Consider the following 24,537-nt stretch of genomic DNA (forward strand, 5'->3'; position numbering starts at 1 on the left):
CCATTCCTGCTGACATCGTTGGAAACACCCCCATTTAAAGGGGAAATGGGCAGGGAGTGAGGCGTGTCTAAACGGCCGCTGGGTGCTGATGCTGCCGGTCGGCGCTACTTTAATACTTTATTTATTTATTTTTAATATGGCAAGCCGATCCGGCATATTAAATAAATAAAAAAAAAGGATTAAAGAAGCTCCGGCCGGCAGCATCAGCACCCAGCGGCCGTTTGGATCAGTTTTCCAGCAGTCTGATGGCCGCATAGTGATGGGAGCAGCGTGAGGGGTGAAAGAGGAGTGCGAGGGGGCGGAGCCACTTCAATTGACTTGCCCCCCAGGCCTTAGGCTGCCAGCCCTCCCCTGGCTATTACTGCTTCCACACAACTGGTCTATGTCTTATTTGCCCCCACTTCCAACATACAACATATGTAAACACACTTACACAAATTACCACTTACTCATACTCACATCCATGCTCACACACACACAAGTACACATCCATGCTCACACACACAAGTACATAAATATATATATATAAAATACCACCAAGCTGCTGGCTCCATGTACCGATCTTTTTTTATATACGTCACTGCATATATAAAGGTCACGTGCCTTTATTGTTTGTAATTATATATACATGATGTGTAAGGGGCTGGGGTGCAGAGGGTATCTGGGGCCGACCAGCCTCAGGCAGCTGCGGTGGCACCGGGTGACACCGGGCAGACACACTGACCAACGTCCCAAATTAGCCTTTAAATTCTCAAATTATAAACATCATAAACACACAATAACATTTCAAATAATTATTATTTATTGCTTTATATAACGGCATCAAATTCCGTACCGCAAATAATTCTAATCCACACCCCCCCAGGTATAGAATCAAAAAATGACATAGTGACAATGACAAGTCCACGGGTGGCCCAAATACTCCCGGAGCATCAAATATTCCCATAGATCTGTAATTGTCTCGTGCAAATTTTTTTTTATGGCTCTATAAGGAATGTACTGTTAAATAAGCTATATATATATACTGTGTATATATAAATATACTGTATATATATATACGTGCCGTTAGTGCTGAACTCTTTTGAGGCATAACATGTTAAGCACCTTCTGCCTAATTTCTTTGGTCTTCACTCCATAGATAATGGGGTTCATCATGGGTGGGAGGAGGATATAGAGGTTGGCCAGGAGAATGTGGACACAGAGAGGGATAGACTTATCCCCAAACCTGTATGCGATAAACGAAAAGAAAGCCGGCACATAGTATGTGACTATAACACAGACGTGGCACACGCATGTACGGAAGGCTTTGAACCGAGCTTCTGTAGACGGGAGTTTGAAAACAACCCGGATAATGAAACAATATGATACGGCGATGAGGACGAGATCTGCGACAGGAGAAGCAAAAATGGCGAACAAACCATAGACGACGTTGAAAGTGATGTCTGCGGTGGCCAGCCTGGCCAGCGCCATGTGCTCGCAGTACGAATGCTCTATGACGTTGCTCTGCTGATACGGCAACAATTTAAGAGTAACGATGATGGGGATCATCAAACACAAGCCCCGGGAAACCAGGATGGCCGCCATGCGACGTATGGATGAGTTTGTCATGCTAGTCGTGTACGTTAACGGGCAGCAGATCGCGACGTACCGATCGTAGGCCATGATGAGAAGAACGGACGACTCCAAACCAAACAGGGAGTGGATGAAAAATATCTGAGTGACACAACCATCGAACGATATCTGGTGGGAGTGAAACCAGAAGATGCCGAGAGTTTTGGGAACAGCCGAAGAGGACAGGAGGATGTCCACGGAGGATAACATGAGCAGGCAGATGTACATGGGGCGGTGGAGACTCTCGTTACACAGAACGACAAGAATACAAACCGAGTTTCCGACGAGAGACAAAAGGTACATGGAGCAGAACGGGATGGAGAGGAGGAGGTGGACGTCCTCCAGGCCCGGGATCCCCTTCAGAACCAAATAATCTGGCTGGAGTCGGGTTGTGTTTAGCGTTTCCATAGTGATACGGATATCCTGGTTGCCAACTACACAACCTAAAAAACAACCAAGAAACAGTTTGCGTGTTTTAGCTTCTCTTTGTAACTCACATTCGCGTAACTAGACGCGTAGGAGAGACTGGTGGCAGCGGAGAAAATGGTCGCTCCGTTAGGTGGGGAGGGAATCGTATGTCTGGACAATCAGTCGTCGGTCTCGTCTTAGATTCAGGAGCCGTATGTCTATCCCATGCATGTTTAATACCCTCACTGTATTACCCTCTACCACCTCTGCTGGGAGGCTGTTCCACTTATCTTCCACCCTCTCAGTAAAGTAAAACTTCCTTCCATTCCATCTCAGTCTCTGACTCTCTAGTGTTAGATTCCGGTCTCTTGTAACTTTTCTCCTCCTTTGAAATAAATTTCCCTCCCGTCCATTGAGATCCCTTAAACTTTCCTGATCTTATTTATTTCAGTCAATTTCTTTTTTCACCCCGCGATCCCACTGATCTGAAACCCAGGAATAATTCACCAACCAATAACTTCAGAATCAATAAAAATAAAACTTACCTGAGAGTCTCTCTCCTCTCCGCCTCTCTCTCTTCTCCTCTCCACCTCTCTCTCTTCTCTGTCTCTCTCTCTTCTCCTCTCCGTCTCTCTCCTCTCTGTCTCTCTCCTCTCTGTCTCTCTCTCTCCTCCTCTCCGTCTCTCCCTCTCTTCTGTCCATCTCTCTCTTCTCCTCCCCGTCTCTCTCTCTCTCTCTCTCTCCTCCTCTCCGTCTCTTCTGTCCGTCTCTCTCTTCTCCTCTCTCTCTCTTTCTCTCTCGCCACTGAATCCCCCTTTATAAAAGTCGCCTCAAACACTTCATGTTACAGATGCTGCTCCATCTAAATCCCCGACGACTTTATCATTGTGCCGAAGACTTTTATATTCCGTGTTTGGGAAAATAAACCCGCCGTCTGATCCTAATTCTTCTAAATCCGAGTTTAATTGGAGTCCAGCTAATGAGGCTCATTAATGAAACCATTGAGTCATAATACTGGCGTTTCAATTTTGTAAAAAGGTCTTTAATTTCATGAAGAAGTATCAATGTTTGAATTTTATCCACTAAAATCACCCAATAGGCAGTAAAGTTATATTACTTCAAGACCTCAGAGGTCTCTTTTTCAGATGGAATTCAACTAAAAACTCCACCTTCTCTTTGACCAAAGCGACAATACCCACTTTCCTTATGATAACCCATAGGCGGTGCAGACTTTAGTGCAGAATTTAGCGACAGAAACCTCGCTCCTCTTACAACCTAAAAGGACAGAGAAGGTGAGAAGCTGAGAAGGCGAGAAGGTTCAAATAAGGGTTTAAAGCTTTGATGATGAGCAAGAAACCCATGGCAAAAATCTCTCCCCGGACTGTGAGAAAAAATTAAAAGCCTACAACACCTGGTATTCCCAGGGGGTCTCACATCCAGGTACTAACCAGGCCCAACCCTGCTTAGCTTCCGAGATCAGACGAGATCGGGCGCTTTCAGGGTGGTATGGCCGCAGGTGTGAAAGTTTTTTATTTTACTTCTCTTATTCTGTTGCTGCTGCTGTTGCTGCTGCTGTTGCTGCTGCTGTTGCTGCTGCTGTTGCTGCTGTTGCTGCTGCTGCTGCTGCTGCTGCTTGTCGTCAGACAGAAAGAATTATAAGCCCTGGGACAGGACAGAGAAGGTGAGAAGGTTCAAATAAGGGTTTAAAGCTTTGATGATGAGCAAGAAACACATGGCAAAAAGCTCTCCCCGGACTGTGAGAAAAAATTAAAAGCCTACAACACCTGGTATTCCCAGGCGGTCTCCCATCCAGGTACTAACCAGGCCCAACCCTGCTTAGCTTCCGAGATCAGACGAGATCGGGCGCTTTCAGGGTGGTATGGCCACAGGTGTGAAAGTTTTTTATTTTACTTCTCTTATTCTGTTGCTGTTGCTGCTGCTTGTCGTCAGACAGAAAGAATTATAAGCCCTGGGACAGGACAGAGAAGGTGAGAAGGTTCAAATAAGGGTTTAAAGCTTTGATGATGAGCAAGAAACACATGGCAAAAAGCTCTCCCCGGACTGTGAGAAAAGAAAAAGCCTGCAACACCTGGTATTCCCAGGCGGTCTCCCATCCAGGTATTAGGTATTTCTAAAACCCACCTCCAATCCCAAGTGATTGGACTCCAGGTTTGATAACTCCTGACTTCAGTTAGCTTTTGTTGAAGTCATTAGTGGGTTCACACACCTTTTCCACCTCATGTTGTGGGTGTGTGATTTCTTCGATATGGACAAGAACAATCGTTTGTGTTATCAGTTAAAACAGATTGTGTTTGTTCATTGTTGTAACTCAGATGAAGATCATGTCATATTTTAAGACAACCTTAACCATAAATGCTGGGAATTCACTGGGGGTGCTGAGGGTTCACTTACTTTTCCTGCTGCTGTAAATGCAAAACTTTTTCCCTCCCATGAATATAGTTTGAAAAGAAACCCCGACTTGTGCAGAAAAAGCAACATAGATAACACATTTATATACAATATATAGGGACATTGAACAGAGACAAAGCAAAAATATGGTGCTGTAGTGTAAAAAAAAAGCCGAATTATTTAAAGTTGAGAAACAACGCGGCTTCAGAAAGAAATAAATGATTCAGAGAGAATTTAAAGAAGAGCCAATCAAATTACTAAGAAATCAGACCAGTGAAAATATCTGTAAAAGTAGTTCCGGCAAACGCAATAAACGGTTTCCAGGATGGAATGCGCAGAAAGCTCTCCTAAAGAGTTAATAAGGAAACACGATGTGGAGGTCACTTTCCGCCCTCACAGTCTCTGTATCTGCGGGCTCTCTTCGTGACGTGTCCAGATACGGCTCCGTTTCTGGCCATTAGATGCTAAGAAGTTAAATAAAATGAAAAATTAAATTTACAAAATCCATCTACGTGCCATTCATGTATTGCAGATGTTGGGGGCCGAAATGGGAACATGCGCGTTACGGATCACTTTTCTTGGTCCGCCTGGGTTTCAGGAACCAGTTTTTTGCTGCCTGAACCATGGCTTTTTTATACCTGTGGTAAACTAGTGGCCACCCTCTGCCCTCTGGAGCACTCAGAACTCAGGTGTGCCTTGTTACCTGGGTTGAGCCCTAGCCAATACATCCAGCTGGGCCTTGTTACCTGGATTGCCCTGCCTTTATGAACCTGCCCTGCCCTTCAGTCAGGGCCTTTGTATTGAAGTCTATGGACCTTCCTACTGTGGCTCTGCACCTGCACCTGCACCTGCACCTGCACCTGCACCTGCACCTGCACCTGCACCTGGTTCCCTGCTTTGTGTCCTTCCAAGCGAGCTGTGTGCCTTTTGTGCCCTTCCAAGCGGGCTCTCTGTCTGTCGTGCCCTTCCAAGCGGGCTCTCTGTCTGTCGTGCCCTTCCAAGCGGGCTCCCTGCCCAAAGACTTATTTCCGGTATTTTATTTTGCCATACGTTTCTTGCTTAGACTGTATTACCCTTATTTGCTTGTCCTGTTATATACATTCAATACATTGCATTACCTGGATTTCTGTTTGTGGTGTCTTTGTTTGCATAATCATGCACCGTGGGTTACAGACTGAACCCCAAGTATCCCCTGCGCATGGGCTCCTACCTGACCTGATCACCCGAGTCCTGACACTGCAGTTAGAGGAGCTTGGAATTCTACGCAATAAGGCGGACAGCAGCAGCAGCCTCTCCTGTAGAAGGTAGCAGAGGACGTAATATTACGTCCCCGTCCCTAAAGGGTTAATACATACATATATTTGTGTGGGTTCAGTAAATGAGGAAGAGGGACACTGAATACAGCAGGACATCGAGGAACCGGATTAGGTTGCTGTCGTCGGCGGGACAGGGACTGGGGTTTGTTTGGTTGGGTTCCATTCAGCAGAGATGGCCTCCATTTTTTCGGTGATATTCTATCGTGACCATCAATCTATTACGGGTGACAGTAGAGAAAGAATTACAGCAGGATTACTGTGTGGCATATGTATAGTATGGCATCTCTAGTTTGTGGGAAACTCCTCCTAGACGGTGGCATGTTGTGTGGCCCCGCTGGGTCCCGACTCCTGGCTGTGGTGGGGTGGATGGCTACTGGTGCTTTGCAGTTGGTGGCCAGATTTTCCACAAAGCTCAGTTTCTGCCGGCTGATCCGGCTGATCCATAACGTATGATTGTGTCAGGGTTCCAGTTCAAGATGAAAACATTGTAATTAGTTTAGTATTTAGCTTCATGTTAATTCTGTTTACAGTAACGCCAGGAAGACAGGATAATGCGCTGGCGGATATCTGATTCCGATATAGAAATGGACGTTCTTCTTTGTCACGTCTCCCAATGAATACAAAGCATCTCAACTGAAAACAACTCAAAAATACATTCATTTTTGTTTCAAACGTGGTATTATTTGCATGGGAGAAGATATAAAAAGCAATTACATAATATTACATATAACATAATATGACATATTACAAAATATTACATACTACATAATACGTATTACATATAACATAATATTACATAATACGTATTACATATAACATAACATTACATAATACATATTACATAATATTACATATAACATAATATGACATTAAATATTACATACTACATAATACGTATTACATATGACATAATACGTATTACATAATACATATTACATATTACATATAACATAATATGACATATTACAAAATATGACATATTAAATATTACATACTACATAATATGTATTACATATAACATAATATTACATACTACATATTACATAATACGTATTACATATAACAATACGTATTACATAATATTACATATAACATAATATGAAATATTACATACTACATAATATTACATGCCATATAATATTACATATTGCATAATATTACATATTACATATTACATATTACAAAATATTACATATTAAATATAACATCATATTACATACCACATATTATATAATATTACATATACCATAACAATATGTATCACATATTACATATAACATAATATTACATATTACATATATTACACACCAACCAGTATTATAAAAATAGAGATTTTAATAGAATCATCGAGGGTCTCGAGGTAAAATGAGCGTTTGGTGAAAAGGTCTCTTGCTTGGATGTCTCCACTCAGTCCATCGGGAATAGATTTATTCTGAAGAAAAACGTACATCCCAGCAAACAACTAGCACCAGTCTTTACAAAAATCCATAGGGTAGGAAGGAGGAGTATTCCACGGCCCCGAGTCCAGCAATTCCTTCAACCTCTACATCTAGACATTTAGTCGTATGGGAAATGTCAGGTTTTTTTGGGCTATTTTGTTCCAAAAACGAGGGATTTTGTTGATGCATATACTTAAAACTGACAAAATAACGAGCGCAGAGCTACAAACGCCAGTTTTTTGGAGGTGAAAACCATTTCCGGACGTTGTTACGGATTTCCTTGGTCTTTATGCCGTATATAATTGGATTGAGCATTGGGGGGATGATCAGGTACAGGTTGGACAGTATTATTTGAGTAGAGGATGCTGTGTTAGCCCCAAATCTTTGAGATATGAAGGAAAAGAGCGCTGGGATGTACGCTATGAGGATGACGCATACATGCGCGCCACAAGTGCTGCCTACTTTGTGCCGGGCTTCTCCGGATGGGAGTCTGAGGACAGCCATGATGATCATGGCGTAAGACACAGCAATGAACATGGAATCCAGTCCCACCACCAGCACGGCCACCAGCAGACCGTACACTATGTTTACGCGGATATCCGCGCAGGAAAGCTTGGCGACCGCGATGTGTTCGCAGTAAGTGTGTTGGATGACGTGACTCCCACAAAACGGAAGTCTCCTGACCAAGAAGGGGTGAGGCATTATAAAGAGGGAGCCCCTCAGGGCCACTACTAGCCCTAGTTTCATGACCATCTGGTGTGTTAGGATGGTGGAATACCGTAAAGGGTGGCAAATGGCCACATAGCGGTCAAAAGCCATGGCCAAGAGGACGGTCGATCCCATGATGGAGAACGAATGTATGAAGAACATCTGAACGAGGCATCCTTCAAAGGAGATTTCTCGATGGTTGAACCAGAAGAGTAAGAGCATTTTAGGAAGAGCAGCGTTAGACTGGACGAGGTCAGTGAATAATAACATGGAGAGGAAGAGGTACATGGGGTGATGGAGGCTGCTGTCCGCCTTAATGATAAGCAGGACCGAAGCATTGGCCAGGATGGTCAGGATGTACATAGAACAGAGCGGCAGAGAGATCCATAGATGTCGCTCCTCCATCCCTGGGATCCCCATCAGGGTGAATGAAGAGGCACTGAGATTGGACCCAACAGAGCTCGACATGATGGCTTAGAAATGGAATCGTTGGTTGGGAGCAGGAACTGGGCCGGTGCTTTCCGTGTACCGTGGAGCCGATGCGATTGCAGGAACCATTGATAGAAGACTTTGGTTTCAACTGACAGGGAAGTTTTCTCAAAAAAATCTAACAATAAACAGACAAATGTGATGAAAACATATAATAAATAACGCATTTCTCAAACGCTCGCCGCGCTAGTGGGGCAGGGACCCAAATGCCCTAAAAAACCAGCAGCCCTCCTCCCTGACCTGACTAAGAAATGAGAGCAACGGGAACATCAGTCCTATCCCAAGGTTATGATGGAGCCCAGACCACGAGAGACACAGAGAGGGGAATATGACTCTTCCCCCCCCACTGGGAACCGGCCTGAGAGTACAGCTACCCCAAAACAGATACCTCAGTTCAGGCAGGGCATTTAGTAGAAAAATAATGGGGTTCATTTACCCGTTTAATTTATAAAGCCAGTTCCTGCTGTTTCTATACACATTATCGGGGCTTTAAGGGCCGTAGAACCCTGCGATACCCCAAACTTACTTTGGTATTAATAGGATTTGAGGGCCTGGAGCTAATTTTACAGAATTAGTCAGAAAGAAAACACTGGAACAAATTCCGAGCATCTACATATACCCCAGTGCCCCAGCGGCCCCCAGTGTTTGCAAGGTTCACCATTACCTTGAAAGGGTCAAATAGACTGCGATATATAAATAATAATAATAACACATTGTACAGCGCTGCGGAGTATGACGGCGATATATAAATAATAATAACACACATTGTACAGCGCTGCAGAGTATGACGGCGATATATAAATAATAATAACACATTGTACAGCGCTGCGGAGTATGACGGCGATATATAAATAATAACACACATTGTACAGCGCTGCGGAGTATGACGGTGATATATAAATAATAATAACACACATTGTACAGCGCTGCGGAGTATGACGGCGATATATAAATAATAATAACACACATTGTACAGCGCTGCAGAGTATGACGGCGATATATAAATAATAATAACACACATTGTACAGCGCTGCGGAGTATGACGGCGATATATAAATAATAATAATAATAACACATTGTACAGCGCTGCAGAGTATGACGGCGATATATAAATAATAATAACACACATTGTACAGCGCTGCGAGTATGACGGCGATATATAAATAATAATAATAACACACATTGTACAGCGCTGCGGAGTATGACGGCGATATATAAATAATAATAACACATTGTACAGCGCTGCGGAGTATGACGGCGATATATAAATAATAATAATAACACACATTGTACAGCGCTGCGGAGTATGACAGCGATATATAAATAATAATAACACACACTGTACAGCGCTGCGGAGTATGACGGCGATATATAAATAATAATAACACATTGTACAGCGCTGCGGAGTATGACGGCGATATATAAATAATAATAATAACACATTGTACAGCGCTGCGGAGTATGACGGCGATATATAAATAATAATAATACTAACACATTGTACAGCGCTGCGGAGTATGACGGCAATATATAAATAATAATAATAACACATTGTACAGCGCTGCGGAGTATGACGGCGATATATAAATAATAATAACACACATTGTACAGCGCTGCGGAGTATGACGGCGATATATAAATAATAATAACACACATTGTACAGCGCTGCGGAGTATGACGGCGATATATAAATAATAATAATAACACATTGTACAGCACTGCGGAGTATGACAGCGATATATAAATAATAATAACACACATTGTACAGCGCTGCGGCGTATGACGGCGATATATAAATAATAATAATAACACATTGTACAGCGCTGCGGAGTATGACGGCGATATATAAATAATAATAACACACATTGTACAGCGCTGCGGAGTATGACGGCGATATATAAATAATAATAATAACACATTGTACAGCACTGCGGAGTATGACAGCGATATATAAATAATAATAATAACACACATTGTACAGCGCTGCGGAGTATGACGGCGATATATAAATAATAATAACACATTGTACAGCGCTGCGGAGTATGACGGCGATATATAAATAATAATAATAACACACATTGTACAGCGCTGCGGAGTATGACGGTGATATATAAATAATAATAACACATTGTACAGCGCTGCAGAGTATGACGGCGATATATAAATAATAATAACACACATTGTACAGCGCTGCGGAGTATGACGGCGATATATAAATAATAATAATAACACACATTGTACAGCGCTGCGGAGTATGACGGCGATATATAAATAATAATAACACACATTGTACAGCGCTGCGGAGTATGACGGTGATATATAAATAATAATAATAACACACATTGTACAGCGCTGCGGAGTATGACGGCGATATATAAATAATAATAACACACATTGTACAGCGCTGCGGAGTATGACGGCGATATATAAATAATAATAATAAATAGTTGATCCAGTTTCTGTGTTATTCTGTTGGTTTATATCTGCTATTCTATGTTTTCATACATTATTTATGCAAATACAGGGTTTTTATGTCTTATTCAGTTGATCAGTACCTGCGTTGCTGTTTCATGTGTTGTTTATTACATCTATACCTATTTTTTGGTGCGGGAGCGGAGGCAGTGATTGCATGCTTGTGTAGGGTCCAATTTTTCAATATAAAATGTATTGGCAGCAGGGGGTAATATTAATATATATATTGTCAGCAGGGTCTAATATTTAAATATACACCAGCAGCAGGGTGTAATATTTATATATATCGGCAGCAGGGTGTAATATTAATATATATCAGCAGCAGGGTGTAATATTAATATATATCGGCAGCAGGGTGTAATATTTATATATATCGGCAGCAGGGGGTAATATTAATATATATTAGCAGCAGGGTATAATATTTATATATACCAGCAGCAGGGTATAATATTTTTATATATCAGCAGCAGGGTGTAATATTAATATATATCAGCAGCAGGGGGTAATATTAATATATATCAGCAGCAGGGGGTAATATTAATATATACCAGCCGCAGGGTGTAATATTTATATATACCTGCAGCAGGGTGTAATATTAATATATATCAGCAGCAGGGGGTAATATTAATATATACCAGCCGCAGGGTGTAATATTGATATATATCTACAGCAGGGGGTAATATTAATATATATTAGCAGCAGGGCATAATATTTTTATATACCAGCAGCAGGGTGTAATAATATATATATCGGCAGCAGGGTGTAATATTAAAGAAACTGCCAGTTCAGCTGTTATTTTGAAATCATATTTCAATCATATTCTTTACTTCAAAGAGATAATTACATATTACGCAGTTAAAACTGCATGTCTCACGCGCATATATATATATATAGCCGGGGCAGCATGTAGAGCTCTACGCGATTCGCGTACACAACTTCCGCTGCAGCCGGAAGGAACTCTCATCACTGACAGCTGTAGGCCTTTTAACCCCCTTAATGCCACTCTGCCTCCAGAAATGCCTTTTAACCCTCTATACGCCACTCTGCCTCCTGAAATGGCTTATACCTCCCTATATGCCACTCTGCCCCATAATATGCCTTTTAACCCCCTAAATGCCAGAGTGGCATATAGGGGTATAAGGCAATTCTGGAGGCAGAGTGGCACATAGGGGGTCAAAAGGCATATCATGGGGCACAGTGGCATTTGGAGGGTTAAAAGGCATATCATGGGGCACAGTGGCATATAGGGTTAAAAGGCATATAATGGGGCACAGTGGCATATAGGGTTAAAAGGCATATCATGGGGCACAGTGGCATATAGAGGGTTAAAAGGCATATCATGGGGCACAGTGGCATTTAGAGGGTTAAAAGGCATATCATGGGGCACAGTGGCATATAGGGGGTATAAGGCATTTCTGGGGGCAGATGTGCATATCTGGGGGACAGGTTGGAAAATAAAACAAATTAAAAACAAAATATTTTTCTCAATCATAGCTTTTATTAAAAAAAATAGTTTACATGAATTAACATTTACTGGTAAAACCTTTTTCTTATAGGGTCGTCTTATATTCAGGCTTTTTCTTTTTTTCCTATATTAATATTCAGATTTTTTTGGGGGGGTCGTCTTATAATCGAGCAAATACGGTACAACAGACTCACCGGCCGCAGGGAAGGCGTCCTCTGGATTTCACTGATAACGCGGGATTTCTCTGCTTTTATATCCAGTTCGCAACCGATTCTAACTCCATGCGCAGCCTCTCCAGAGACGCCCTCCGCCGGGAGACAGCAGCGATGGTACCGCTCCGAGACCGCCGAGACCTCTCCGTGCCCAATGTCTCTTATTTACAGGAAATGTTTAACTCTTTCATTCTGGGCCCTTTTCCTCCCCATTCTGCTTCCTTCCAACGGAGAAAAAAAAAATAATTCTTTCGTTATATAAAAAAAAGAATAAAAAAACAGAGATTTTTAATAATTTCTCACTGCGGGAAAAATCCGACATCCGATTATCCAGAAGTGCGTGGCGCAAATATTTCTGCATCTGAAATCTGCAGGCGACCGATTAAACTACTGTAGCAGAAGTTCACTCACAGTATCATGCAGGGCTGTCCAATAACAGCACCTGAGAGCCACAAACAGGATGAAGAGTCCTGAAGAGACTACAGCTGTTATTTACTCATCGCACATTAACTGTTTATTCTGCCCCACTTAACATCCCATTGTACGGCGCTGCCGAGTATGATGGTGATATATAAATAATAACATTATGTGGCGCCCCCCACCATCTTCTATGGCAACTCATACTTACCTGGCAGGGGAGATACCCTGATCACGAAGGGGGTTCTCCCAGGGTGAGGCTCAGTCATTTCACTCCGGCTGTGCTGACCCCTGCGATTTCCCCAAATGCGGGAAACTCGACTGCGTAATTTCTGGTAGTGGGGGACTGCGTTCGCGCTTTCCCCTGATCGTCCCGGTTTAACGATAGAGCCCGCGGTATCTCCGGTATCAGCTGGTGGTTCTCCAGGCGTGGCCCTTGCCGCTGCCTCCTAAGGGGGCTGCTCTAGCGCCTTAAGGCGTGCCTCATCCGCCTCACCCCGTCTACGCATCTGCTGGGTTAGCTGGCTTTGCCGCTTCCGACCCAGCCTGCCCTCCCCGCCTCCTAGGCCGGGAGGAAGCTCCTTCGCCCTGTCTCTTCTGATGCTCTTGAAAGGCTGGCGACCGCCGCCCAGCAGCCTCCTCTCCTGCCGTTCGCTTTTCTTTCCTCTCTTTCCCGGGAACTCGCACCAGGGCTTGCCCTTCCTCCAGAAGCACGCGCCGCCTCGCCTCTCGTGTTAATGACGCTTTATGCTTTGCCAGGAACCGCCTCGTTATGGTTAGGGAAAAGGGTACCGCCCCAGACTCTTTGCGGCCTCGTCAGGTGTTGCTCCTGCGTCAGAGACAATATATCTGCATAAGCCCCACCCCTGGGAGGTCTTAAATGTTAAACGTGTGGTCTCATCACTCACGCTTCTCTGGTTGTTTTTTTTCCTTCTTGCTTTTCCAAAGCGTGCAAAAACGCCATCACAGAGCGTCCTCGGCCAAGCTGCTGATGTTGCCGTTCTGCGCTGCCTCGCAGCCTGCCTTGGATGTAATGTATGTTCAGTGGTTGAATAAACGCAATCTAGCCTACTTCACGCATTGACTTCTAAGAAAAGCGTTACGAATTGGTTTTTTTGTTTGTTTTCATAAGATTCATGCATTGCAAAGTCTTCTTCTCTTTCGGTGTTGTGCGAATGTCTTAGCTTTAGTTTGTCGCTGCAAGCTATATAGCGATGCCTTTTGGTGGGACGGTGTCCCTCGCAGGGCGGACATCAAGACTATACTTTCAGGGATCGTTTCTATAGTGCCCGACCGGAGAAACGTGCTCGGAAGTGGTCAGGCTCGGTAACCATGATGAAGAGCTCACGTGCGTTCCCCTGAGCGCGAAGCGAGTATCAAGCGCCGTGGCTAACGGCTGCCTGTTGCTTTTGATGACTGTTCCTTTCTTCGCGAGAGCAGGTTAGGAGGGGGAACGCGCAAGCTTAGTGGTTACTTCTCGTAGCGACGCGTCGAGCTGTGCTTTCTGCGGATGCGGCCTTAATTGTGTTTGTTGGCCTCTTTCGAGGGCCTTCCTTCTGTGCCGACCGTACGAGCTTTCAAGGCAGGCCTACTCTTAACAGGATAGACGCCTCGCGAGGGGCTTAATGTGGCCTATGTTTCATGAGCCTTTCATGGAAACGTTCTGCGTACCAACATCAAATGGTAGCCAAGTCCTGTGGCCCGGGACGTTCTTTAAGGTCGCCAAGGGGTAAATGCTCCTTCCCCGCCGCGAGGTCCCGCTGATGGGCGGTGCTACCGCGTGCAAATTTTTGTGCTGCAAAGCACTCTGGGAATGCTGGATTTTACGAGCGCAGCTTAACACGGGAAGACTTTTCCCTGAAGGGCAACGATGAGGAATTTCCTGTGTGCAGGCACCTTGTCCACGCAGCTGTTCTGCACAGAGCCGAGTGTTGGAGCAGAAACCCCCACCACGACTTTAGCGAGGGGTGTGGAAGTGGCGCCCCCCACACCATCTTCAAAGGCAACTCATGCTTACCTGGCAGGGGAGATACCCTGATCACGAAGGGGGTTCTCCCAGGGTGAGGCTCAGCCATTGCACTCCGGCTGTGCTGACCCCTGCGATTTCCCCAGATGTGGGAAACTCAACTGCATAATTTCTGGTAGTGGGGGACTGCGTTCAAGCTGAGTGTTTACTTCTCGCAGTGAAGTTGAGTTTTGCTTTCTGCGGATTAAGCCTTAATTGTGTTTGTTGGCTTCTTTAATGGCTGTGTCTGTTCCGGGTCGAGGGCCTTCCTTCTATGCCGACCGTACGAGCTTTCAAGGCAGGCCTACTCTTAACAGGATAGACACCTCGCCAGGGGCTTAATGTTGCCTATGTTTCATGAGCCTTTAATGGAAATGTTCTACGTACCAACATCATCCTGTTGCCCGGCTTGTGCTTTAAGGGCTTCCCAAGTTCAACGCTCCTTCCCCGCCGTAAGGTGATATATAAATAATAATAACGCACATTGTACAACGCTGCGGAGTATTATATAGCTGCTGATGTTGGAGGGACATTGTCACTTGCGCAAGCTGCCCTTCATTGGTTGACGCCAGAGGCGCCCCCTGCTGATGACCAAAAGTCCTTCTTACAGACCATTAAAATAATGGCACCAAAGCTGCTGCTATCTATAATGGCATTAACCCCATATTAACCTCTGCAAAAAAAGGGCAAAAAACTAAGAGAAAAATTAACACAAATATGTACACTAATATTCGCCCGAAACAAACTCAAGAACGGGTTAATATTTGTGTTTTTTTTCCCAAAGACAAACACGAGGACTTGGCCGGTGTTCAAGTGTAGAAGACAATGAAAGGAGCTCATCTTGCATGAACCAGTATGCAGTGGCTACGACAAAGTCTTTGTGTACAGGGTTGCCTCAAAAAAGGGTGGTACAGCATAACTCCTATCATTATATAATGATCCAGACACAGATGGTGGTACAGCATAACTCCTATGATTATATAGTGATCCAGACACTGAGGGTGGTACTGTATAACTCCTATCATTTAATAGTGATCCAGACACTGAGGGTGGTACTGCATGACTCCTATCATTAAATAGTGATCCAGACACTGAGGGTGGTACTGTATAACTCCTATCATTTAATAGTGATCCAGACACAGACGGTGGTCCAGCATAACTCCTATCATTAAATAGTGATCCAGACACTGAGGGTGGTACTGCATAACTCCTATCATTATATAGTGATTCAGACACAGACGGTGGTACAGCATAACTCCTATTAATATAGCTGGGAAAATCACTTCTGAAAGAGATCTGGATACCCTATGGGCAAAGAATTGTGATAAAATAGCCTTCTTTGCACGGGACATCCATAATGTACCCCATAAAGAAACAGAGATATCCTCATCTTGAATCCAGTATGAGAACCCAAGGAAAGTGGAAGTCTCCAGAGAAAATAGTCATTGTGTGTACAAAGCCTGTTTTCCTTAACACAATAAAAGAAGCCATTATGTTTTAAGTATAGAGCATTTCACAGGGAAATTTGATTGTGAATTTTGCCTAATTTAAAATGTTAGCCCTTAACAAATATAGAATAATAGATCCTATTGAATCCACCCATGCATTTTCAAAAGGGGCACAAGGGAAACGTGAAGGGACCTCAAAGGCTGTGATAGGCATTAAGTCAGACCCGCTCCCAGACCAAGACCTTCCTTCACTCTTGTAATCATCAACAGGGTGGGGCACCTGATTCTCTAGAGCAGCTAGGGGTCTCTCACCATGACACCCATTATGCTTAACCACACCACAGAAGCTTTAGTGTAAGTGACGGCAGCCGTGGAAACTTTCAACACTAAATCCAGTAATAAGGAATAAAGCATTACCATTATTAATGTACAATCGAAAGAAAATAATCATAACCAGTCTGAGATTGGTTGTTTCCTCACAGCAGAGTTTGTGCTCTCTTCGAAGATGAATCAAATAAAATCTTTGGAAATGTAGCCATTTTGAACTGAACTGAGTAATGTGGTTTCACAAAATACCTAAGATCATAACGGAAATACTTGAGAGTATACTTGAGACTAATGATCCAAATAGTTTTATTAACAAAATAAATGAGGGTTATGGTGGTACAGCATAACTCGTTATTACAGTATAGTGATGCAGACACTAACAGTGGTACAGCATAACTCCTATCATTATATAGTGATCCAGACACTGAGGGTGGTGCAGCATAACTTATATCATTATAAGGTGACCCAGACACTGAGGGTGGTAGAGCATAACTCCTATCATTATATAGTGATCCAGACACTGAGGTTGGTGCAGCATAACTCCTATCATTATATAAAGATCCAGACACTGAGGGTGGCACATCATAACTCCATGTCCATACAATAATTGCTGGAATAGTGATCCCTATAGTTTCCAACAATTAGACAATGTAGATAGGTGCTGGGTGCTATAGAGAACTATTTCAAAATGCAGGGGCAATAGAACCACATAGATTCCAAAATAGCACTCACAGAAACTTAAATATAGGTAAATTAATTCATAACTTTATTCAATACAAAAATTCATATGAAAACGGCATTAGTGTGAATCGTCACATAAATATAATTGTTCAAACATAAATAAGTTAATTCAATATAAATCACAACATAAACTTGATTATTCGAGAATCAATAAATTAATAAATACAAATATAAATATACTATATAATATATATATAATATAATAAATATAAATATAGCACAATTCCCATACAAACATAAATACCAATTCATATCATCGTAGGACAAGTGGCATCCCCGATTCAATTCCTGTATGGACCAAGCCTGGCAGAAGAAAATTCATTTGATTCATTTCACCACAAAGCTACTGCTATAGCTCAGTCCCTAGGCTTTACACCGCCGGCTCGTCAGGTACGTTATTTTTTGTTAATGTGATTCAAGACGATGTCGTGTGAAACAAAGATTGCCCAAATGGTCTAAAACTTCAATAAACACACGCAGAGTCCCAGAAATATTTGACACAAGCCTTTGAAAAATATGTTGTGGCATTTTTTCCTCCTGATGAAGCCAAAGTGTGTCAAAACGCACTTTATTGAGGATGAGTTACACTGCGCTGTTTGATGCTAGCTGCGCGGCGCCTTCTGGAAGTGTTCTGGATATATAATTGCTGTTTATTTGCCGTGTCGTTGGTGTTCCCATCTCTCGTGTTTTTAGATATTATGGAAGTAAAGGCTTTCTGTGGATGAACGTGTTTGCACAAGTCCGTTTGTGAGTGAATCACAACACACATATATCATAAATTGTCACGCTGTTAGACATATTACATTACTTTTTCCGCTTTCCCCATTTGGGAAGGATATTTTCTTTAATATACATTTATTTGGTGGTTATTATTTTCACTATATATTTTTGATTGGTATGCGAATTACACATCATGGTTGAACATGTAAAACACACGGCCTGTCCAGCATATGTAGTCAGGGTCACCGTCAGTGGGGCATGGGCAGTAGGGTTCTAGGCTGGAGGCAGTTTAGTCAGTATGAATTACCGCTATACATCTAAGGGCCTGGGGGGTCATTAGGAAGGTTGGGACCTTAGGAAGGGGATAGATATGGGGACGGGGCAGATGGACAATCAGACAGAAATTGTCGAGTCAGAGGAGTTTACTTGGGGGAGAGGGAAATGGAAGTCATAGTGGGGGATACGCTGGCAAGACCAGCAATGTGAGTCTCACCTGTGGAATGGCTCTTTGAGACATGCAGGAGCCAAGCAGGACTCATTCACTGAAAATACAAATGTTATTCCCGATTTCTATCGGCTTTTTTTTCTTCTCCTCAATGACTAGCGAGCTCGACCAAGTGTCAAGCTCAAGCCTCCAGAAACGATGAGAAGAGAGAAGGAAGAGATGGAGGTGTGTAGACTGTAACGTCTGACGACGGTTTTGGTAGTAATTAAGTATTGTGGCTCTTATTGCTACTTGGTTGTACATGAAAGTAAACGAGCCGCAGAACGTCGAATCTCCTTGGTCTTCACTCCATAGACAATGGGGTTCAGCATGGGTGGGATGAGGAGATATAGATTGGAGAGGATCACGTGAATGTAGGGAGCGATGTGGCCAATCCGATGGGTGAGAAAGGAAAAGAGTCCCAAGGAATAAAATACGAGGATGACACAAACGTGGGACGTGCACGTGCTGAAGGCTTTGTTCCTGGACGTCCTACAGGAAAGTTGCAGAACGGCCTTCAGGATTAATGAATAGGAGACTGTGATGAATGCAACATCAAATGCGATGACCAGCAAGACAACTGTCAGCCCATAGGCGTTATTTACTGTAGTATTGGTACAAGCTAACTTCACTACAGACATGTGGTCACAGTATGAGTGAGGGATATGGTGAGTGTGACAATAAGGAAGCCAGCTGGCCATCAGAGGACATGGGGTGACTATGGCAGTCCCTCTGATAAGAAGCGCTAAGACAATTTTAATTATTAGCGTGTTTGTCAGCATGGTTGTGTAATGTAGGGGGGTGCAGATGGCCACGTACCTATCAAAAGCCATCGCCAAGAGAACCCCTGACTCCAGCGAGGTGAAGCAATGGACGAAAAACATCTGAATGAGGCAAGACACAAAGTCGATCTCACGGAGGTCAAACCAGAAGATGCCGAGCATTTTCAGGGCGATGGAGGTCGAGAGGACAACGTCAGTGATGGACAATGTGGACAGAAAGTAGTACATGGGACTGTGGAGTCTCCGCTCCACGATGATGAGGAGCATCATGCTCATGTTGCCTAATATTGCTGTTAGGTACATGAAGAACAGGGGCACAGATAGCCGTGCGTGGGCCACCTCCAGGCCAGGGACTCCAATGAGAAAAAATACATTGGGGCGAGGAAAAGAGTTGTTTGACGGGCCCATTTCTCCAAGGTGACGGCGTTCTTGCCTGTGATTAGAAATGTGCATTTATTACATTTATGGTTATTTTAGGGTCATAACCATTATAAAGATACCAACATTTCTAAGATTTTTTTAACGCACTAAGCTTGGGAACAATTCCAATCGCGCTGAGAAATTTGACCCGGAATTGGTCAGTTTCTGGTTTGATAAGTAAGGCTCAGCTTTAGTTTGTGCCGCCCCGGAATTCCCTGTGTGATTATTTATGACATAAACGAAGCGCCAGCTGGTAGCATTATTACAAAATGAACTATAGCATTAAATCCGACACTATATAAAACGAAGAGCGGGAAGAGGACTCTGTTCCTAGGAGCTTACAATCGGTTTTATTTAGTAGGTAATTACAAGACAGTTGGGTGAATTCACAGAGACCCTTAGAGTTTTAAAGGGGATATCCCACCAATTTAAAAATACGTTTTCAGAAATATTTTTAGGGAAATGGACAAAAAATATGGGTAAAATAATTTTCTGCCTTCACCCCGTCACCCAAGTTATTTCAACACTTTGCCTTTGCCTGGAAGATTTGGGGGATCGAGGAGATCTGATTATACATCAGTAATAGGAGCAGAGCAATCCCCCCTGCTCACAGATGGTCCAAGAGCCCCGGGCCCCTGAATGCTCGTACCCCTCACTGCAACCCTGAGATATCACAGAGGGGCTGCGCATGCAGATCCTAAATCAGAGAAGTAGCAAGAAACTTCCAGAGCGAAGCTTCATCCCACCCAACAGCCCCGAAGCAGGTAATCATTTACTCACATTTACCCCGGGCTGGGATCATTCAGCAAAGACAGCAAAGAACGGGAATCAGCAAACGCCTCTCGTCTTTTATTAACGAGAAATGATGGTTGGAGTGTCCTGCGGGGGCCGATTCCTCCCGAGACCGAGCGACATCTCTTCTCGCCCGCAGCATCTGCCTCGCGGATAAATGAATCCCTCGGCTGGGAAATAAATCCCAACTGAGATCAATGAATCTATTCTGTGATGGCAAAAACGGGGCGAGGATTCTCTGGTATTAAATAAATTCACAGTCGGTTAACCAATTATTCTCTAATCATGAATTGTTCAAATGATCACGTTTTCATGATTGAATGCGAGACGGCACGGCCCCCCACAGGACCCCATTACCCAATTCTCGTATGAACATTGTGGGGACAAATTAGTTACTTTCCATCCCCCCCATAACGAGGTTATCCTATAAACCCGAAACAATATCTTTTGTGCGTCTGGATTTACAATACATGGGGGGTCAGGAGAGGAAAGGTAAGTTGCTGTGTCGCCGGCACAGAGGGGCCACTGGAACCCAAGAGGTGGTGCAGATAGACAAGAGGCCCCAGAACTGCCCCCGGAGGCACCAACAGAGAGGGTAGGGGAGAGGAAGACGCGACACAGAAGGAGACGGTAAAGGTACCACGAGAGAGGTCGGATTTAAGCCAGGAGACAGCCGTGTCACGGATACCAAAAAAATAAAGGGTTTGCAGGACAAGGAGGGTATGTAAATAACATTGACAGATCCTGGGGGGGCAAGGGGGCAATTGACCCCCCCAAGACATTGGGAGATCAGGGGGCAACAGGGGAAATGAATTTGGATATGTTAGCGTGTGAACGTGTGTCTTTGTCTTTGACATGAGTGCCTACCTAGGTATGTTAGAGTCTTTGTTTGGGTGTGTTAGTGCGTGTGTATGTGGGTATTTAAGTGTGCCCACATGTGTCTTTGTTTGGGTATGTTAGTGTGGGTGTGTTAGTGTGGGTATGTCTGGCTGTGTTAGTTTGAGTGTCTGGGTGGGTGTCATTGTGTTAGTGTGTGTATGTCTGGCTGTTTTTTTGTCATTGTGTTAGTGTGGGTGTGTTAGTGTGTGTATGTCTGGCTGTTTTTTTGTCATTGTGTTAGTGTGGGTGTGTTAGTGTGTGTATGTCTGGCTGTTTTTTTGTCATTGTGTTAGTGTGGGTGTGTTAGTGTGGGTATGTGTGAAGTGTGTTTTAGTTACGAGTGTCTTGACTGTTGTAGCTTCGATTCTCCGGGCTAGGCTTAACTCCCCATTAAAAACCCCCCAATAATGACCCCGCACACCATAAATATGGATAAGAAAAGGCCACAGCCAATTTTATTTATTAGAGTCATTGTCACGCCAAAACCTGAAACAATAAACATCGGTGCGTTAACAAGGACAACGACTCAAACACCAACATGTAAATATATACAATAAACACAATGAACACACCAAGCTTGCCAAGCAATCCAGGTACCATAACCAAATGCCACTTAAGGAAGGGACACACCGAGATGCCCCCACCCTGACCTGAGGTTCCAGCACTGACAGCCAAGAACCTCCCACCAGATGTTACCAACCATTCACTTACCACCACATTAACCCCCTGGATACCTGGCAAGCTGCCGCCCCACAGACTGTGACAAACGACACAAACCTACAAACAAAAGAAAAAGGGAGAGAGGGTGGGACTCGCAACCAGGTAAGCTAACCACAAAAAATGGTTCCTGAGCCCGGGAAAGCAGCCACTTATATAATCTTCCCCCAACTCCACCCCCGAAATTCCCGCCAAAAAGCCTACCCCTCCTCCGCACAACAGTCAAGGCCCATTATAGCCCATGCTGGCCCCCCGTGGGCATCAGTATGTGGGTGTTGGTGCTGAATGTCTAGTTGTGTTAGTGTGAGTGTCAGTGTGCATTAGTGTAGGTGCCCTCCTTTAGGTCAGGTGCTGGATTCACTCTTGGTAAAGGACCCAATCGCCAGGAGCGAATCATTACCAACTCGAGCCTAAACTCCTAGTGGTCTTCCAAAATGGCGGCTCTCCAATCCTTCATAAAGCATGGATTATTCGCTCAGAGCCTCGTTAGCGTGTCCATGGGTGGCAGTGGGGTAAATTCTGAGGGAAGGGGGTATTGACCCATGAGCAGATTCTCTTGTGACATTTTGACTCCTTGCAATACTGTCCTGCTATACATGGCTTTGGGAAGGTGGGGATCCTGTAGGCACAACTGTAGGACCCTCGGGGCACAGTTTGCTGTCGGGCCCAACTGGGGGCGGAGGGTTAAAACATGTAGGACCTGTAAATATTGTGGGATCATGGGAGGGAAAAAGGGTCCTGCAGGTCTGAGAACGTGCGCAGAGTACGCCGGTAGAATATCTGCCTGAGAGAATTGATGTTGTTGGCAATCCAGTTGGTGAATGATGTGTGGGGAATGTGATCCTTCAGACAGTGGGCTGTCTCCAGCAAATGGCTTCGGAAATTACAGGTGAGTTCTGTATTTACCCCGCAGGTACGGAGGGTAGGTCCCATCTTACCCGAGGTCATCCACAGGTCATCACGTATTGCATGCGGTTGAAAAAATATGAGCCAATCTACTGATTTATCTATACATTATACAGGGGGCCGGTCACTGATTTATCTATACATTATACAGGGGCCGGTCACTGATTTATCTATACATTATACAGGGGCCGGTCACTGATTTATCTATACATTATACAGGGGCCGGTATATTTCAACTATTTCATCTCCTGCATTTACCATGGAGGCTGGTTGGGGCCAAACTGCAGGAATAACACACAGGGCTGGGTTGGAACCACCCATCCAGGGTCGATGGGTTACATCGACTACATTTAAATATAAGTGAGTGACCCACTATATGGACAAAACTATTGGGACATCTCTTAATTATTGAAATCAGGGTTTGGGCACTGAAGGGACATCTTAATGCTTCAGCACGGAGACGCCCGGCTTCCAGCATTGTGGAGACAGTTTGGGGGAAACCCTTTTCTATTCCAGCATGACGGCGCCCTGGCGCACAAAGTGAGCTCCATAAAGACACGGCTGGAAGGGATTGGTGAGAAGAACTTGGCCGGCCGCAAAGAACCCCCACCTCAACCCCATCGAACCCCAACGGGATGACCTGGAAGAAGATTGTGAGCTGGGCGTCTCGCCCAACATCAGCCCCTGACCTCACAAACGCTCTACTGGATGAACGGGGAGAAATTCCTTCAGAAACGCCCCAAAATTTTGTGGAAATCCTCCCCAGAAGAGCGGAAGCCGTTATATCTGCAAAGGGGGGAACAATACACCAATGTTGGTGTAATAGTCAGGTATCCTAATACTTTTGGCCATACAGTGCTGTGCAAAAGTTCTAGGCAGGTGTGAAAAAAAGCTGTAATGTAAGAATGCTTTCAAACACATACTTTTTTATAGGTTATTTTTATTATTTCATTAAATGCAATATGAGTGAACAGAAGAAATATCTAAATCTGATCAATGTTTGGACAGACCAACCTTTGCCTTCCAAATATCCTCCGTTCTTCCAGGTTCTCTCGCAGACACAACGTAACAAAATATTGTAGAATCCTGTAACAGTATTTTGTAATGGCAAACTGTTGGGAATCTTCCCTTGATTAAGTCAAAAACGTGCTTCTGTCTTAATCTTCCGACGGCATTGGTTACTGCGAAGAAGGTAGAGAGATATTGACAGAGAGAATGAATGAGAGTGTGGGAGAGATTGAGTGAGAGTGAGTGAGTGAATGAAAGTGTGAGAGCAAGAAAGCAGAACAGTGGTAATCTAATAATTCCAAGTAAAGACACATTTCATACCACGGATTATAAAAGGTAAATATATATAAATGCGACACTAT

At 43.9% G+C, this 24,537-nt stretch overlaps 2 protein-coding genes and 5 non-coding genes across 7 annotated transcripts; 3 read left to right on the plus strand and 4 right to left on the minus strand.

Moving 5' to 3' along the window:
* Positions 1-1,065: 1,065 nt before the first annotated feature.
* On the minus strand, positions 1,066-8,448 carry LOC128473951 (uncharacterized). The gene is made up of 2 exons (XM_053456172.1): positions 7,414-8,448; positions 1,066-2,054 (listed from the first exon to the last, which is right to left on the minus strand). Exons 1-2 carry the CDS (start codon positions 8,357-8,359, stop codon positions 1,066-1,068), a joined length of 1,935 nt encoding a protein of 644 aa, XP_053312147.1. The 5' UTR covers positions 8,360-8,448.
* Positions 3,419-3,537, minus strand: LOC128478488 (5S ribosomal RNA). Its single transcript, XR_008349404.1, has one exon. It is a non-coding gene; the product is annotated as a 5S ribosomal RNA (ribosomal RNA).
* Positions 3,792-3,910, minus strand: LOC128476891 (5S ribosomal RNA). Its single transcript, XR_008347883.1, has one exon. It is a non-coding gene; the product is annotated as a 5S ribosomal RNA (ribosomal RNA).
* A 4,701-nt stretch (positions 8,449-13,149) lies between the features above and the next one.
* LOC128481116 (U1 spliceosomal RNA) lies at positions 13,150-13,313 on the plus strand. The gene has a single exon (XR_008350887.1). It is a non-coding gene; the product is annotated as a U1 spliceosomal RNA (small nuclear RNA).
* An 888-nt stretch (positions 13,314-14,201) lies between these two features.
* LOC128475473 (small nucleolar RNA U3) lies at positions 14,202-14,417 on the plus strand. The gene has a single exon (XR_008346532.1). It is a non-coding gene; the product is annotated as a small nucleolar RNA U3 (small nucleolar RNA).
* A 538-nt stretch (positions 14,418-14,955) lies between these two features.
* On the plus strand, positions 14,956-15,126 carry LOC128481120 (U1 spliceosomal RNA). The gene has a single exon (XR_008350891.1). It is a non-coding gene; the product is annotated as a U1 spliceosomal RNA (small nuclear RNA).
* A 3,793-nt stretch (positions 15,127-18,919) lies between these two features.
* On the minus strand, positions 18,920-19,861 carry LOC128473952 (olfactory receptor 52N2-like). The gene has a single exon (XM_053456174.1). The coding sequence runs from the start codon at positions 19,859-19,861 to the stop codon at positions 18,920-18,922; it is 942 nt and encodes a 313-aa protein (XP_053312149.1).
* Between the last annotated feature and the right edge of the window lie 4,676 nt (positions 19,862-24,537).

Source organism: Spea bombifrons, chromosome 2 (genome assembly GCF_027358695.1).
Source record: "Spea bombifrons isolate aSpeBom1 chromosome 2, aSpeBom1.2.pri, whole genome shotgun sequence".
NCBI lineage: Eukaryota > Metazoa > Chordata > Amphibia > Anura > Pelobatidae > Spea > Spea bombifrons.